Raw genomic sequence first — 19,108 nt, forward strand, 5'->3', positions numbered from 1 at the left:
TAAACTACAATCAAATGGATTTCCACACGTTTCGTGTCGGTCCTCTGCGTGGCATTTTATTATTTTTTGCACGGGCGCAGCTTAGAGCGAACATCACCCACGTCCCCACATGAGGAAGACAACGACAAATAAAATAATGCAACAGTTGAATATGACAATATACAATATCAAGCAAGAAACATATTCAGGCAGGATACATTGTATCACTAAAATTATTCAAAATGAGGACATAACTGGGAACTTTTTAGAAGCTGTTTAAAACCTCTTCCACTCTAAGGCATATTTTGGAATTCCGCCTACATTTAACACACCCAAGTTTAAATATTCACCCTAGACACACACAGTATAGGAAATTAAAAAAATTAGTGTCATTGTACAGAAAACCCTTCAAATTTACTAAATCAGATTGAAAAAAATCATAAATAGCATTGTAAGGTTTTAAAATATTAGGATAAACTTAAAAAAATTGGCCTTTTTTAATTTATTTATTTATTATCCTGTTTTTGAAAAATCTGTGATGCATGTACTGTTTGCTCTGGGGACCTGCTGATTATTTTACTTGATTACACTAAGTCACTGTATCCACCAGAAAAAAAGATTTTTTCTCTATCACATTCTGAGCAAGAGTTATTCAAATATAACCGAAGGGATGCAAAGCATCATTTTTAGTGCATATATGCGTCCTTTGGATTTTTCAAATATTGCTTCGACGCAGGAGAACACCTTTTTAGCTGCTTTTCCATCTTCAGATGCATTTTTTTTTATTCAAAACGCTCGAAAAATACTAATATATCCACAAATTGTCTGTCAGTCGTCTTTGTCACTTGTCATTCACTTCCTATCTACTCGCCTATCATCAACAACGTCGTGAATCACATGATGCAAAATAAAGACAAAAGGCTTGTTCGACTTCATGCAGCTCTGCGCAGACCGATCGGCGGCTGACTTGAAACCGTGCATGCCGGTTAGAAATTTTGTCCGACTTGATGCAGCGCTGACTCCACGTGACTGTGACATATGCCATCAAAGTACCGCGAGAGCGTTACGAGAGTAGCCGGAGGACTCAGCCAGCGCAGCTTCTGAAGAGCGGCTGCACGAGCTCTGATGATGTCACAGCTGTTCCACGATTCGCCGGATTCACCGCATGACAACGATCACGTGCGTTTCGTGTTTATTCTCACACGTTTAGTTCCACTAAAGCTCACAAATCAGTATTTTATAACAGTAAACACTCTTTTAATGTAGTCGCAATGTTATATTGTGTCATGTTTATCATGTTTATCAAAATAAAACTGATTAAAAAACGTTGATTCCACGTCATTGATTATAGGCTTATTTTGAACTTTATTCTAGTTCAAACAGATGCTGTATGAAGCAGTAAAGTATTGAATGAAAATGTGTCTGAAATATCTGAAATATCTGTTTATTTGGCAAATGTTGCATTTATTTCACTTCAGCTGTGTTATAAGCATGCAAACACCACGTGAGCCGTCACTACGGGAACCAGAAATTGTCCGACTTCACGTCTCCGTTTGCAGCTCCTCCCCGCCTGCACGCGGCTGTTCTCGCCGATCGGTTGCATCCAGCCGCAGGCGATGTCGAACACACCTAAAAAAACCGGTCGTGATCCCACCCACCTACTCCACTGATTCGTTGGCTGATTCATCATGTGACTAAACTAGATACATGATTGACATGTGATTGGAAAGCTGACACCCTCAGCTTTGAACACATGCCTGATATATATACCATCGTCATTGCTAAAGGACGCTTGCACGGTTTGATGATGATGTGTAGATCGCATGTTTCTTCCGTCGAGCGCGTTTTGTGTTTTGGACATCCGCGGCATAACAGTGGATTATTTCCCAGCGGGCAATTGATGTCAAATAGACATCAAATTGACATCAAACATAAACATCAAAGAATTGGTCAAAAATGCAAATCAAATCAATGTCAAAACTTGGCATTAAATTGATGTCAAATTTTGACGTTTCTTTGATTTGCTATTTTGATTAATTTTTTTTAACGCATTGATGTCCTATTCTAGACCACAAGAATGACACAACAATATTAAACGTAAGACTTGTTTATTATTCAATCAGCTGCAATTAAAAATGTAATTTAAAAATAATTTTTAATTGATGAAGGGTTTAAGAACATGGGGTTTTCATGTTTTATTTTATTTATATTTATTTTCAAGATCAAATCACATATATATATTAATTTAATTCAATCAATCACAAGACAAAATGAACAGAAACAGTGCAGCTGAACAACAGGTTAGGCCTACTTATTCAGAATCTGAACACACATCAATTGCTGATTTCCCCTTTTGTCGTCCCATACCCCCGCATCTATCAGGAGCAGACCGGAGATAGCTCCCCATGTATTTTTTTATTTCAGCCTCTGATGCTGAAGGTTTGGACTGCTGTACAGCACCTAATGAATGAAATGAAAGACATAATTAGCACTCATTTTAATATATTAAAATACAGCATACATTTTTCAGCAAGCATCACTTGTACATAGAAATCCACAAAGTAATTCAAACTTTTTAAATAAACATGGATAACCACATTGTTTTTCAACCCTGCTACTGAAGGGTAGCTACTGTTTTCTTTGTCTCCCTAATCAAACACACCTGATTCCACTCATGAGCTCATTATGGGGATGTGATAATGAGCTGATGATTTGAAGGTGTGTTTGATTAGGGAGACAAAGAAAACGTGCAGTGTTTGGGGTCCTTCAGGCTAGGGCTGGGCGATATAGCAAAAAAAAAAATTATCACGATAATTTTTTTTATATCAGTCGATATCGATAATTATCACGATATATGTCAAATCTTTATTTCTTTCAAGTTTAAAGGCAGATTTTTGCTCCTAAGTGAAAGTTGTATAAACCAGAGTCTTAATTGTGTTTTTAAACTACTCTTTAAATCTATGTTCATTAACAAAAACAGTAACATCTGTTTGTTTGTTTTGTTTTTTTAATGTAACGACCACATTTTTATTTGGTAAAAAGTAATATTCTGACTGTTTGAGTTTTATTAAAATTAACCATTGGTCATACAGTCTCATACATTTAGATCATGATAACCACAGATAAAACCAGGTATAGCCTATAACTTAGCACCTCACTATCATGGCATAACTTTATGGTTTCTGTGGTATTTGTACGAAAAACAGTAGCCTAACAGTTAAATACATTATTAAACACTGTACTTATATTCCATTAGTCATTTAATACATTGTCTACATTAATAATATTATACGATTCAATATGTATATCCCACATTTCATGGTGCAGTTAAAGTGTTAGTTCACCCAAAAATGAAAATTCTGTCAGTATTTTACTCACCCTCAAGTTGTTCCAAACCTCTATGTGTTTATTGGTTCTGCTGAACACAAAGGAAGATTTTTGCAGATCTCAATCCCCATTGGCTACCATAGTAGGAAAAAATACATACTATGGTAGTCAATGGGGAATGAGATCTGTTTGATTAAAACATTCTTCCAAATATCTTCCTTTGTGTATAGTAGGCTTGCCGCGGTAGTCGGTGTTACCGGTGTTCAGTCGCAACACCGGTTTCATGACATGCCCACCGCGGCACCGCGGTTGGCATGTGAAAAAAAAAAAGTTTAAAAATATTGAACGCAATTATGCAGTAGTCGTTAAATCCTGCCTATTAACACACACACAACCCACAGAAAAGACGCGCGTCGGTATCGAGTTCTCTTTCGGGCTTGAACAAACCATAACACACAAATTATACCAAAATGTCCATAAGAGCATTATTCCTTTTGCCTTTAATTCCTTCTGACGTTAAACAAACGTAGAGATTTGTGAGAAAATGGGACGCGTGTCAGATCGCGTCTCTGTCAGCAATGGCTGTCCGAATTCGCTCACTCCTTCTCATTCACTCCTTCAAGTGAACAGTATTAGTGGACTAATGAAGGGAATAGGCCTAGTAAATGAGGGTTTAGGGGGCGATTTGGGATTTAACCCATGTTCTCGAGGAGTGAAAAATAGAGGACACCGACAACGCGTTAACAGACAAGACCGAGCAGGTAATATTTAATATGAAACAGTCTCAACTTTCAAATTTGGTCAGTCAAAGAAAATCAAACAATAAATAGGCCTACCGTTTTGTGGCTCTTTAATGTGTCGTGACAAATTGTCTGATAAAGTCAAGTTCCACCGACGTTAATCTACTCCTGACTGCTTTCTGACTGATCCTGTCAGATCATGTCTGTCAATCAAACTCCAAGCGAAGGATGAATTGACGCTAATTTAAAAGTGAAAGTTAGTTTCGTTTTCAAACTAGCGCATATTCAGGGCACAATAACAAAACAGTTCTTTCCCGCACTACCGCACCGTTATGTATGCCCGTGAAAACGTGCGCATTTTACGTTTGCCTTTAAATTAGCGATTTAAAAGCCCCCGCCGGTGAGACACCGGTATTACCGGTGTTGTCACACGTCGATTAACCGGTGAGAAAATTTCCTCACCGCCACAACACTAATATAGCGGAACAAATAAACACATAGAGGTTTGGAACAACTTGAGGGTGAGTAAATACTGACAGAATTTTCATTTTTGGGTGAACTAACCCTTTAATATTAATAGATTAACCTTACAGTAAATCCATGGTAGGCTAAATGGATTCAGTATCAATTCAGATTCTGACTGTATCGTCGCACGCAGTGTTTCTTCTTTTTTGTCAGCGGTGTCATCTGCCTTTAAACTGGTTTAAACTTGACATTTGTGTTCTTCACTGAACTCAAGCGCTTCTCACTGGATCTTGTGGACAAGACGATCAGAGTGTGAGTCTGCATGAGCTTGCGCTGCGCTCAGTGCGCTGCCGTTTGGACTTTGAGCCGAGCGGATAAATGCTCCGTGTGGCACACGCGGTTCAAATGAGTTCCGTTCTGCTTTTGGCATATAAACATTATCAAAAAAGTAACGTAGTACCTATTATAACACGGCATAGCCGTGTTTTTCCAAAAGCCTTCTTCACCCCTGAGCCATCCATATTCATTGTTGCCATCAATCTGTTTGTAAGAACTCTGACAAAAGAAAAAAGACAACCAAGTAATATCAGTAATCAAAAATACAACTAAGTGACCAGTTTTTCACCATCACTTTGGTGTAGTTCCTGAATCATCAACATTTCTACAACAAAAGTGCACTGCTCGGATTAGTATTATCTTCAGACTTTGTGTAATTTACAAATTATACCCCCACGTCTTTATTTTTTTGTGCGGTGTATTCGCACAAAATTTATTTTGAATTATAATGGGATCTAATGAGTTTATATAACATTTAGTCATTTCGCAGAAGCTTTCATCCAAAACACTTACAAAGAGTTCAGGGAGAAAAATCGAATCGAATTGTGAAATTTGTCTCAATACCCAGCCCTATCTATTTCTATCCAAAAAAATATACGCCGCACAGCTGTAGGGGGTGAAACAAAAGTGAAAATCAGCGAAGATATTACTAGAGTTGCCTTATGCCCCTTTAAAGGGGAAATGAAGCAGTCAATCAAGTTTACATGATTTACAAGATGGATTTCCACTATAATCAACATTTATAAAAGAAACATGACAAATGTAAACATATAAAAGAAAAAGTTATATCTTTCGTCGCCATTGTGGAGTATTCTAACGTGACGTCACAGGGTTTGTTGGCTTTAGTTTAACAGGCTCTGGGCAGTGAATATTCCGACATCAAACTGTTTACACCAGTGTTTTGACCGCAAACGACTAATGTCAGGTACAGTCATTAGACAAAAAGACGATGTGTAATGTTATATGTGGACAAACTGCACATAGAAACATTGTTCACAATGTCTGCCATCATATTCCCGTCTCGTCCAACACCATGTAAGTTACGTTGCTTACGTTGTTGTAGAACAGCCGGTGGTGGTTTGGAGCGAAGAGCCAGTTTGCAATGCTACCAGGTGTCAGTGTGGCTGTTGTACTACAATGCCCACCATGTCAGAGTCCATCTGCTTTGAAGAGGTTGAGCATGTATTGCGTGGTCAATTCTGCATCACCGGCGCGCATATTGTCAAAGTTACCTCCCGGCACAGCATGGTAAATGTGCGCACCGGTGATGCAGAATTGACCACGCAATACATGCTCAAGATCAACCTCTTGAAAGCAAAGTACAACAGTCACACTGACACCTGGTAGCGTTGCAAACCCGCTCTTCGCCCCAAACCACCACTGGCTGTTCTACATAGCAACATAACTTACATGGTGTTGACGAGACGGGAATATGATGGCAGACATCGTGAACAATGTTTATGTGCAGTTTGTCCACATATAACATTACACATCGTCTTTTTATCAAATGACTGTACCTAAAATTAGTCGTTCGCGGTCAAAACACTGGTGTAAACAGTTTGATGTCGCGATATTCAATGCCCAGAGCCTGTTAAACTAAAGCCAACCAACCCTGTGACGTCACATGTTAGAATACTGCAAAATGGCGGTGCCCTGGCGGCGAAAGATATAACGTTTTTTCTTTTTTTTCTTACATTTGTTTACATTTGTCATGTTTCTTATATAATTGTTGATTATAGTGGAAATCCATCTTGTAAATCATGTAAACTTGATTGACTGCTTCATTTCCCCTTTAAAGGTTACATATATTTTGTGGCACCAGACAAATTTTATTTGGTGGGAGACGGCCCAAAATGGCTCTTTTGGCAAAGGTTGCTGACCCCTGAGCTAGAAGAGTGATCCAAGAAATGCACCAACGGATGGTATCTTTACCTTTTCATCATGTTTTTTATACAGTCCTCAAGGTTTGCACCCCCAATCCTGACTAACCGAGACACCTGAAAAGATTTTGAAAAATGTAATTTTTCCACCATCAGAAACAGAAAAAAAAAAAAAAACAGTATTAGTATTGGCCTGGCATTGTTATACTGACCATCACATTCCTCTTTTCTTCATCGGCCAGTTGCCCTTCTAGATTTTTCAGCTCACGCCTACCGTTCATCTTCTCAAGGTGGAACTGAGACTCTGGGGGCTCACGATTTTGGCCCATCTCTGACAGCTTAGACCGAATGTCAGATAGAAGATAGAGGACCCGCCTTTGGAATTCTGAAAGTCAAATTAGAATGAAAAACATTTGTCCCATTCACAAAAACTACCACTTCCAGTAAGAATATGAGGTGGCTTACTTCCATTATCTAATGGGAATAGCTCTCCGCCTTCTCTGTGCTGGTTCCCCCAACCTGGTCTTTGGGAGCACTCATTAGGAGAGCGGGAGCGCTGATGTGGAGTGCTGTCCCGTGGGCGTGAAGTGGTGTGGTGTGGCGTGTGGGACCGCTGCCGTGGAATGTGGAACTGCTTGCGTGGGGTGCTGTGGGCTGGAGATAGGGACTGGTGGCGTGAAGTGGTGTGGTGTGGCGTGTGGAACTGCTTGCGTGGGGTGCTGTGGGCTGGAGATCGGGACCGGTGGCGGGAAGTGGTGTGGTGTGGCGTGTGGAACTGCTTGCGTGGGGTGCTGTGGGCTGGAGATAGGGACTGGTGGCGTGAAGTGGTGTGGTGTGGCGTGTGGAACTGCTTGCGTTGGGTGCTGTGGGCTGGAGATCGGGACCAGTGGCGTGAAGTGGTGTGGTGAGGCGTGTGGGACCGCTGGCGTGGAGTGTGGAACTGCTTGCGTGGGGTGCTGTGGGTCGGAGTGTGGGCCAGCTGGCATGGAGAGTGAGAACTTTGGAGAAGAAAGTGAGAGTCATGGAGTGGACTGCTGGACCTAGATTTATAATTTTTTTCTTTTGATCCTAATGCCTGGTTAGACATTTCTAGAATCCTTGGTGGTTTTGGAAAGGACAGACCTAAGGGATGAGAGACAACCAAATGTAACAATAAGATGAAGGATTGGCAACAACTATATACACTGTATTATCTACAAAAGAGTGCCGAAGTTACTACGTCCCTCTGTAGGCCAAAACACAGAAGTGAGTTGGCATTTTAGCACTCTCGGTTCCCTTGATCTAAAGCCTATGGGATTTTTGAATGGGTTTTTGCTAAATCGCCTGAAATAAGGTCTGTGGTGAACAAAGCCTCTAAATATTTTCACGTTTTGATCTATGACATAAAACACACCAGTTATAACCTGCTTGTGTTATTTTTTAACTTTATTGTGTTTTTTTAAAAACTTTATATAGGCTACAAAATGTATAAATTTTGGATTAACTTGTAAAGATTATCTTTATAGACAAAAAGTGTAAGGGTCACAACCCTTTGTTAAACACAGATCTTATTTTTTTTTGCAATTTTTCCAAAAGTCTATGGGGAAAATGCAAAGCTTTTCGATCGAGGGAACTCATGCGCCGCTAGCTTTCGAGTTGTCCTACAAAGTGACGTCATCATTTCGGCACTTTATGGAGGTCAATGTAGACTCGTTTTCACCAGAAGTTGCTGATTTGATTTTGTAAATTTTGAAATATGAATAGTTTTTGTTCCAAAAACCCACCAATCTGTTTCATCCCGCTTTCATCCTCATCTGTGTAAGTGGAGAAACAACAGTATAATTACCAGACATAGTCTCACAACATACATCATCCTCCAGCACCAGAAACTAGAGACCTGTCAAAATGGGAAAGTATTCTGTACCTAAAATAAACCCTGGGTATTTTTTTTTCTTTGATACCCTCTTGATAGGACCACATTCTTCCTCACTGAGTTCTGCAGTACTTGTTTGGTCGAATGCCTCACACGTTTCCTGATTATCTACAGTAAATAGAAAAAAACAAGCTTTTAATATCTTTCTGGATTAGTAGAAAAACAATTTCACTTTTAAAATGGATGTTAACTCACTTGACTTGAATTTGATTTTCAGCAGGGGAAACATTTTCCAGCTACTTGCTGGCGTTCGCATCTCTTTAGCTGCTTTAGTTACATTAGCCCCTGGTGGCCAGTGTACCATGTTGTCTTTCACCCAAACCTCTGGGATGACTCCCTCCTCCTCTCCATTTGGCTCTTTCCAAACCGCCCTGACCCACATCTTTACACCTATACAAAAATCAAAACGAATCATTAGTAAATGAGAAGTGTTTTTATTTTCCTTTAGATGCATCTGGCAGACACTTTTATCCAAAGCTACTTGCATTGCATTATCCTGTACATTATCCTGAACCCACAACCTTGCGTTGTTAACGCAATGATCTTACCACTGAACTACAGGTATTTTTTTGCAGTTGAAACAACTGGGCAGCTTAATCATTCTCTGAAGATGCTGCATCAGGGCAGCATTTTCCCCTCTACTCTCAGAACAAGTATACAACCTCCACACCCTCACAAAGATAATGGAAGAGCAGTTAAAAACATTAATTGATACCAGTGATATACTTACAATTCAGTTACGTTCTATTTCATGCAACATGGGGAACAAAATGAATCCTGTGTCAGCTTCACCAGGGTTGGCTGGCAGACAGACAACTTTACGAATCAACTGCTGTTTGCTGATAAGTCGACGTGTAGTTCTACTGATATCTCTAACACGGACGATGTTGAGCAGTTTAGAATCACAAGGATCAGTGAAGAAACTCTCTGTGTTGCATTGGCGTAGCACATCGCAAACCAAGGTGCCTTCTTCATGCATTTCCTTCACAAAGACATAGTCCTTGTTCTGAAGAATGAAACAACAATCTCTTGGCCTTGTGGATATGTGAGTAAAGCTCTCTTTGGTAAAAGGCTTAGATTTTGTAGAACTTTCTAGTTCTGATAGACGCTTGGCAACTTGGGCTATAGGATTGCGAGATTGTCTGACCATTTTCTTTAGAGTCTGCAGGTAGTTCTCAAATGGAAAGCATGAAATCCCATTCAGTGAACAGTTGAAGTGTTCCACATCATCTGGTAAGTGAATTAGTGAATGAACATTGTATACAGCGAAGGTTTTTCCATATATAGCCTCACTCTTCTTCACATAGTACAAGAGTAGCTCTCGGGCATAGTCTAAGTGTTCCTTGCGGTCTGCATCATCCGAATTCAACAGGACTGACACCCCAACCATCAAGGAAAGAAAGTGTTTGTATACAGCATGTGAAACCACTTTTCTTAGAACCACTGGTCCAGTATAAAGGAGAAACTGTCTAAGTTCCGTAGCCTTCCATCTGTCCAATTCCATTAAAGTCCTAGGTTGTCGTGCAAACTCACTAGGTAGTTCTCCATTCAATGCCTTCAGTTTATCTGATATGTCACTCCTTTGCTGAAATGACAGTCTGCATGTGTGGGGTCCTCTCTGCATGTAGTGAAGCATTCTCCTAACTACACCCAAACACACTAAGTGCATGTAGTCCAATGCAAATGGCTGAACACATGGAATTCCAGCTAGTGTCAATGGGGATTTCCCAATTTGATGGTCTTTGTAGGCAAGTCTACTGAAACCTGCTTCAGACCTTGCAACAACACCAGGCGCTGCAGCACCCAGAACAACTCGTCCCACATAAGTGCCTTTAATTGTGCAGCGCTCACAAGCGAAGTAGCTATTGTGATTCTTTATGCATTTCAGGAATGATCGAGCTGGTGCATCACAAACAAATGCTTTTACAGTCACTTGCAGTGCTTTCTCTCCATGGACTATGCCATCTTGCATCAGTTGCTGCAACTCCTGTAGAAAATCAGAGAGGTAATCTTCAACTGGGCTGGGTTTGGCTTTTCCACAATAGAGTGACACAATGAAGGGTGCAAAATCATGGAAACTGCACAGGATTGGCCACATTTGCAGACTTGATGATTTAAACAGTGGAATACCATCAATGTTGAAGCACATATCTATTCGATCGGAGAAAACAGGATTCTGGGATAAAACCTTCAGAACTCCTGATGCAATACCAAAGTAGGCATATTGTCCACCACACAGTTCAACTACTTCCACTCTTTTCGGGGTTTTCAGCAGGGTTCTGGCATCCTTGGGGAGGCGATGTCCTTGGCGCCTTAGAATATCTAGTAGTTCGTTTAATCCAGATCGCTTGCATTTGTTGGTAACGGCCCAAGCTGCAATTTCCTCGCCCAGATCAGGAGCAGTTTCCTCAGTAGAATCATCACACAAATTGTCAGCGACCTCAGAGTCTGTGTCAGAAGACAGCACTAACGCATCAGAGTCATAATCTGAAATGTTGCCATCTGCTGAAAGTGACAAAGAGTCAGTTTCATCCTCACTGAACAGAGGCCTCAGTAACCCATCTGTATCACTGCTGTTTGAATCATCAGCTGCAAGAGACAGCACTTCAGCATGACGTTTCCTCCAATTTCTGTGGTATGCCATCATTTAGGGTCACAAGTAGCTGCAAAATAGGAGGAATCCATGCATCTCTAAAACAGATATTGTGGAATAATGACATGCATGGAAATGTGTTATATTGTTAAACATTAAAACAAATTATCATGCATTTCAGCAGTAAAGAATAGGCGTACCACCATCCTTACTTAACTAACAAATAATAAATAAAATCTATACTGAAGTTTTTGCTTCAACCTCAGTCAAAACCAGATACTTACTTGTTAGTATTTTAATCTGTTAGTTGTATTATCCATCTATAGAGACACAAAAACAATAATTTTGAATTTAGCATATAGAGGTGCTAAAACAAATATTTTTGTGATGCAGACATGGACACTTCTGCAGTAATATAGAGCATAAGAGATTATAGCCTACAAAAAGTCTACAAAAAAATTATTTCCATTAAAAAAAAAATTCCAAACGCTCTATGTAGCTCTGCCCTGTCTCTGTAAGTCAAGAGCAAGAGTCATGCTTTACTTGGTACTTGTATTATTATATTATCAATATGTAATTATTAGTCACATAAAATATAAGCTCTGCGCATTGTAAAATTGAATTGAAGACATGATAATCGTGATCGTATATGTGTTTGGCCAAAGATGTGCAACTCCATTGTGTCCATTGTTAAACCAAACAGCACATAGAGGCTGATCATATTGAATCTGGGTTTTATTCATTTTTATTCTGGCGATAACTGTCAGTGCTGTTTAGCTTGTTGCGTTTTTCATCTTTTGTAAACGTGATGCGTTACCTAACATTACTGTGGTGTGTGTGGTGGGGGGTGTCAGGGGCACACACGTCATACTGATCTCCCAAACCACGAATTTATATTGTTAAATATTACTGATAGGCCTACCATACCTTTAAGTGGCTTAACCAAATTGACTTAATCTTATTTTTAATCAAATTAGATGAAAATTACAATTATTAAATTATAAGTTGTATAAAACATTAATTTTATTCAAACAAACAGTAATGTTCTTTTAATCAAATAAAGCTTTTTATCATCTTCAATAACCTTTCAGCCAACAATGGCCACATAATTAGGTGGTCTTACTAAATGATCAAAGCTCGTTCACATCAATTTCAATAGCTTAAATGAAGCGGTTCAAATGAGTCATTCGTGTGCGAGTCGTTCTGAACGCATAACTATAACGTTAGTTATTGCAGTTGAATCGTCATGTACTGTCAGTACACGACGATTCAACGACCCAACTGCATTGATAAAGACATTACAATGATGTACTTCATGTTAATGTGGGAAATTTCAAGAAATGAAACGTACTTGAATGCAAAACACACAGCTGCGAAATATAAAAAGCTCTTGTTCTGCAACTGTAAAGCGCCTCGTCGAGCTGAGAACGAAACAGCTGCCGCAACTGCAGTTACAAATGATTATAATATGGCTTATGTTGCGTTTCACAGATAAAAAGGTCATTTTTAGTAACCTACGAACAAAAATTGTACAAAACTAACATTACTCGCAACAAAAAACAAAACAATCGTTACAAGATTAATGGATGGATCTAAATCTAACTTTACCTCAGAAACCTTCACAGTAATGTTAACGTCGGCGGGAAATTTAAATTCACCAAAAAGAACAAAATACTCATTGCAACGTCAAATGTTTAATCAAAACACAATCTTCTAAGTTTTCAAAGTTAACCAATATACCTTGTGTTTTATTTCATGAGATGTTTAGCTATTACTCACCTGATAAATAGCTCCAACTGTCTCCGGCTGCTTCGACTTCACCTCGAGCGTAGCAACCAACGGCTCTGGCGCGCACTACTCTTTACGCAAGGCGGCGTGATGACGTACGTTTCAACGTTCATCAACATAAATCCTTCCCCAAAAAATATTTTATTTTTTAACGTGTAGCCTATACATGTATGACATTATGTCATACTAGATTTGCATCAAATTAGACACAAAAAAATAATTAATTGTTTGTACAGCTGTTGAGAAACCCGAGAATGGGAAAAAGCTAACGGCGCCATCTACAGGCGGTGTTATGAATAGATAATGGGCATTGTAGGCCCTACATTTTTCATATTTAAAAATTAAGGAAAAAAATGGAATTTGTGAAAAATAAATATGATTTTTTTAAAGAGCCCTAGCATTGCATCTATCAGTTGAAAACAAGAAAATCTAAATAATTTTAAAATATGTAGCCTCATGTAAATTTTCCATAAATGAACATGTATTTGTAAAACTATATATATTAACATTATAGGGTATTAAAATTTCATTATCAATTAATTTTAAAATATCACTATAAAAATAAAAAATATATACTTTTAATAAAATAAACCCAGGATTTTCTTAATTATAATAAAAAAATGAAAAATGAATGCAACATCATGCTCTTTCCAAAGATGTTGCAATTTTTTCATTTTTTATTGTAATTAAGCAAATCAGTATATTTTTGTAAAATATAATAATTACTGTTATTTCATAGCAGTAATTTACAATCTTTAAATAGTTTTTTGTTTATTTGTTTTTAACCACAGAATTTACAGAAATCCACTTTCATGCAGAAATCCAACAACTGATTCAAAATATTTGTCATATGGATGCATTTTGAGGCCCCAGTAAAAAAAGAAAAAAAAAATAGGCTACTTTTTCACACATTGTTTTGATATACATTTCACATCAAATTGACGTTTTATTTCCTGACGTCAAATCAACATCGATTTAATGTCAATGAAATTGACCTAAGATGTAGGGAACAGAAAAAACAGGTCAGATTGATTCCTTTGTTGGGCCTCTTTACAACCACAATGAAATAATTACGAAATATAATGAAAATATCCATATTCATCCATGTTATACACGGTGGTCAAAATCTTGACTATTTGTTGATGTCAAATTGACGTCAAGGTGCCCGCTGGGTTACCAAGATGAGCTCACAGAAAAGTACAAATGGGCTCATTTGAAATAAAACATCCTAAGGTAAAAGATAATATAGAGTTTGTGGCCGATTTTAGCTCAGAGCACATGTAATCGACGCAGAAATGAGACGTTTGTCTTTGTTTTTTCACAGAAATCATATTTTACTGCCCGATTCTGTTGATAATGTGAGCTATATTAGCTCAGATAATTTGAACTGAGACGTTAAAACAATAAAACAAACTACACAGTCACATTTCTGAGAATGAGAGCTTTCTTTTGATATATGATTTTTCTGTTTTGTGAGTTGCATAAGACATGTATATTAATATTTACTTTTCTGCATTGACATTTTGGGGGAGGAGCGATTTTGTGACGATTGTTTTTTAAAGCTTTATATATTAATTATTTTTTCCATATACACAAATATCATTATATTCTGTGTAAAGATGAGATTTTAAGATTTAAAATGATACTATATATGGGGTGATAGCATCTCCAGAAACACACAAAAAATAAGTTTAAATATAATGACGTAGCTCTGTTGCCCGCCCACGGGCGATCAGAGTGTTAAAGGAGCGCTCAGTAAGACTGGGGCTGCGTCCGAAACCGCATACTTCCCTACTATATAGTAGGGAAAAAGCAGTAGGCGAGTGAATAAGTATGTCCGAATCCTTATCCAAAAAGAGTAGGCGAGAATTACCAGAGTGACGTACTAATTATCGCGAGATTCGGGCATACGTATACTTATAGTACGTCCGAATATTCCTACTTTCGTACTATATAGTAGGGGAAAACAGTATTTGAAAGGAGTAGTATGTCCGAAACCTCAGTACTCATAAAAGAGTAGGCGAGAAGTTCCCGGATGATCTCCTGCTTTCGCCAAGATTTTTGAGTGTTCATCCGATGGATACTCTTCTATCCCAGGAGGCCACGGGAGAGCATTCGTCATTATCAACATCGCGGAGATCAGCGAAGCAGGGGGTTTTCAAATGTGAGTAAACACGGTTCCTTGTGTTTAAATCGTATGTGTTAAACTACTATAGAGTAAATGTTTTAACTGTTGAAGGTCTAAAGGACTTAGACAGTATAGTATAGTTGTGATTTTGGTGTAAACACATGTTTTATTAGTTAGTTAAACAGGGGAGCTCCAGTAAGTACGCTACACGTAAGTTTCTAAAATGGATTTACATAACCATATAACGTTACATCTTAAACACGCTTATTTAAAATGTCTATTTACATCTGAAATTAAAATATTGTTTAAGTATTGCAGATGAGCACATCCCAACATGAAAAATATTTTTGAGTGATGTAACGTTATGTGTGCTATTATGAAGCATAATTCACTGTTGTCAACACTACTTACATTAGACAAATGTGCTGTAAATACGGTAAATAAACAAATCTATAAAGTAACTAAATATGTTATACTTAATTTGTCCCTTATTAGTGTTGATATATTAAGGAACATTTAAGTTGGATTAAAAGTGAGTTAACACATCAACCTCAGCATGTAAATTCAGTGTTGAGCTCGTAATGTGAATCTTGTCTGTATGTTACAAGGACAGAAGAACACGCGTGTGTTTATCCGGTGGAGAGAGGCTCATGATGCTGAATGCTGTCATCAAAGGCTTTGGGTGAGTATACTACAGACATGGATATCAAAATCTATTCAATCTTAAATTGTAGTTTATTTGAATTATTGTAAATTCAAGTAGAGAAATTACAACACTTTTCTGTTTCTTGATTTCTGTGCATTTGCTGCATAGCTTTTGTGGTGGAGCAAGACCTGCAAGGAAAGATGATGGCAGCATTTGTTTTAAGGCTTTTACTCAAATATAAAGTAAGATTATTTTTAATACATAAATCAAATGACATTGTGTGTTAAAATGACTGCTTTTGTATAATGTTTGTGCATTTTTGTAGGATCTGAAATGTCTGCAGACTGGTGTGAGCACTGAGGATGAGGAGCCCAGAGGTGCATCCTGGAAGTGGTGCCATGGATGAGACGCTCCATCTGTCCACCTGCCCTTACAAGACCCTCTATCTCTCCACCTGCCCTTATTGCCTCAGATTGTGAAGCGCAGCACAACAACAAGCTCTGGGAAGAAGGCACAGTCCCCTCTGGTGAATTCATCAGAATAAAGCTGCAGAATGGGAACCGCTGTGTTGAGTCGGCATGATGTGGTGTTCAGCGGCTGTAAATACATGCTTGTAGTTTGAATAAAGCTTTGTTTCATGTGTTGTTGACTTGTATAATGCATTTGTTTATTGTGATGGTTACTTTTATTTGTTCTTTTACTCATTTATTCATTTTTATTATTGTTGTCAGTATATAAAATTTAATTATTTAATTAATGTATCCATTAATTCATCGATTGACTGATAATTGAGATGTTTCACTGCATTTATGAATATAAATGTATTCATGCATAACTGTCATATGACAAAACAAATTACATTTTGCTTGTTATATTAAATTATATTTTTAGTATATAAAAAAGTTATATAATTAAGTATTGGTCAGCATTTAATATTATTATTTTGTTTTAAGTTTTGTGGTGGGCTAACAATGCAATTCATTCTGAGGTAATATTAATTTTTAAGGAGTGATACTTACATTTTTCTAGTTTAAAATCAACAGTTTTCTCCAAAAGAGATCTTCGAGCAGCTGCCCGTCTCCTTTGTGCAGACATTACAAACGCAGAGGAAAACTGTTCTAGGTTGTGCTGTCGAGTCACTGATGTTATGAAGTGTTAGTACACCTGTCACTCATAATTTAAACTTATAAACGTATTACATACAAGATCATGGAAAGATACCATAATAGTCATAATGACAAAACAGAAAACATAAAGATCATTGGTTTGTTTACATCATAATATAGGAAAAAGGAACAATAACAAGGCTAAATATCTTTAAATAGTTATTCATAAATAATACATAAAAAATGTTGTTGTTTTGTTGTTGTTGTTAGGCTATACAGTAGGTGGACAACCAGAATGTCGTTTACCGCCGCGGCAAGTGCCGCGGTAAATCTACCGCGGCAAAAATAAACCAGCCGTATTTCAAAGTCGGTGGCGAAATGACCACCAGGTGGCGCAAAGGGACATTTAGCGAAAGCAAAACGTAATTATGTAAAAGTAGCCTACATTTTAAATAGAATATAGCTTTAACTAGAATAGAAACTTTTAGGCTATAGGAGAACATTTTATTAATCAAAAGTTAAAATAGGCCTATCTCGCAGTCAGCGAAAATAAAGTGCTGCTTTCAATGACGCTAATGCGAAGACTGAAGAGCGCTTCTCTCGCGTGCGCACACTGACTGCTGAACAAACGAACTTCTGGGCTTTCGTCAGTGAGAAAAGTCGTGGTCGAATGGTAGAACTTTGGTACAATTGTTTTGATGACACTGTTTCGAATCCCGCATAAACATGTATTAAAATTACCTTGCATTTCTATTTTACATTAAGGAACAAATCTCTTCCAACAGATTGACTTAATTTACATCTTCAAAAGCAGTTATGATAAAAAAAAAATTCCATGTAGATAAAAAAAAAAAAAATCATAACCAAGCTAAGCAAGTTGCGATTTGCCGGTGGGGTATTTCCCCCTCCACAGTAATCAATGCTTTAATTCGCCTAAATAGACAATATCAAATATATATTTTTAAATATGCAACACGCACGTTTAAACAACAAATAGCCTAATAAAATCTGAACCAGCGCTTCTGCGCCTGTATTGACAGATAACATGCAGCGCGCGTTTCAGTTTCAGTGGCCTTAATAGCCTATTGTTCGACAAACACGGCGGTGGTGACTTGAATTTATTTATTACTCATTAGACCGAACACATGGCTGAGTGGTAGAGCATAGGGCTACTGTTTTACCATTACAAACACATGGGTTCGAAGCTTGCTCAAACATAGATTACTATAGTTATATTTTATATTTAGGCTATTAATGCAGAAAGATTTGTTCTAAAACTCTGTTACACCATTTAGTTTTTTTGCTTATATTTATAAAATAAAATGACCATGCATTTCTATTTTGAACTAAGGAACAAATCTCTTCCAACAGATTGACTGAATTTACATCTTCAAAAGCAGTTATGCAAAAAAAATAGAAAATAAAACTTAATGGGGTTCCATGTAGAATTAAAAAAAACACCCCCCCCCTCCACAGTAATCAATGTTATAATTAGCCTAGACCATATCAAATATATTTATTTATTTATTTTTAAATATGCAACACGCATGTTTAAACAACAAATAATAAAATCTGAACCAGCGCTTCTGCTCCTGTATTTGAGAGATGTCAGTTTCAGTTTCAGTGGCCTTAATACATTGATTCACGGCTTTTTAAAATGTCACGAATTGTTTTGAGGTGGTTTTGAACGAAATATTGAAGTTTATAATGGAGTATTTTTTTTGACACACCACCACGCCCAGTGTAGGCCTAGGATCAAAAGCTACCCAATATATCGGAAAATATTTGAGTGGGTCAGACATGATTTTGACCACCAATTAAGTTTTGTTTTGTAGAAAGCTTGTAAATTTCGTTTCGGATAAATTCTATCTTCATTGTAATAAATGTTTCATCATCAAATTGACTGGATTAACACATTAGAAGTAAATATCAGACAATATAATCAGGACACAGAGGCGCGATATGAACTAGAAAGCTTTAAATGTCTACTTTTAAACAAAACATTTAAAAACGAAAATAAAATGGCAACTCTCTGCGTAAGTAGGCTAATTCGAAGTAGCCTATGCGTTTAGGCCTATGCGCGTTCACTGCGAAGGCGAGTCAGCATCATCAACTTTATCTTTGCTGCTGACACAGACAGAAAACGCTAGTTTACTAGAGTTTAGAGCAGCATGTTTGCAACAATAACACAATCAAACAGAATGTAAG

The 19,108-nt window shown here is 37.7% G+C and overlaps 2 protein-coding genes and 1 long non-coding RNA gene across 4 annotated transcripts; 1 reads left to right on the forward strand and 2 right to left on the reverse strand.

Annotated features, from left to right (window-relative positions):
• Nucleotides 1–2,166: 2,166 nt before the first annotated feature.
• Nucleotides 2,167–9,021, reverse strand: LOC148997213 (uncharacterized). Its single transcript, XM_089132445.1, has 9 exons — nucleotides 8,835–9,021; nucleotides 8,631–8,747; nucleotides 8,491–8,520; nucleotides 7,654–7,849; nucleotides 7,193–7,488; nucleotides 6,940–7,112; nucleotides 6,780–6,844; nucleotides 4,972–5,066; nucleotides 2,167–2,439 (listed from the first exon to the last, which is right to left on the reverse strand). The coding sequence occupies exons 1-9, from the start codon at nucleotides 9,019–9,021 to the stop codon at nucleotides 2,291–2,293; spliced, it is 1,308 nt and encodes a 435-aa protein (XP_088988571.1). The 3' UTR covers nucleotides 2,167–2,290.
• Nucleotides 9,022–9,372: 351 nt separating this feature from the next.
• LOC148997214 (uncharacterized) lies at nucleotides 9,373–11,283 on the reverse strand. Its single transcript, XM_089132453.1, has one exon. The coding sequence runs from the start codon at nucleotides 11,281–11,283 to the stop codon at nucleotides 9,373–9,375; it is 1,911 nt and encodes a 636-aa protein (XP_088988579.1).
• A 3,548-nt stretch (nucleotides 11,284–14,831) lies between these two features.
• On the forward strand, nucleotides 14,832–16,709 carry LOC148997215 (uncharacterized). Of its 2 annotated transcripts, none has more exons than XR_016146047.1 (4): nucleotides 14,832–15,184; nucleotides 15,757–15,830; nucleotides 15,963–16,036; nucleotides 16,120–16,709. It is a non-coding gene; the product is annotated as an uncharacterized LOC148997215 (long non-coding RNA). The 2 variants fall into 2 exon arrangements; XR_016146046.1 differs by having other exon boundaries at nucleotides 14,839–15,184; nucleotides 15,762–15,830.
• Nucleotides 16,710–19,108: the final 2,399 nt, after the last annotated feature.

Source organism: Pimephales promelas, chromosome 2 (genome assembly GCF_988280905.1).
Source record: "Pimephales promelas chromosome 2, fPimPro1.hap1.1, whole genome shotgun sequence".
Lineage (NCBI taxonomy): Eukaryota > Metazoa > Chordata > Actinopteri > Cypriniformes > Leuciscidae > Pimephales > Pimephales promelas.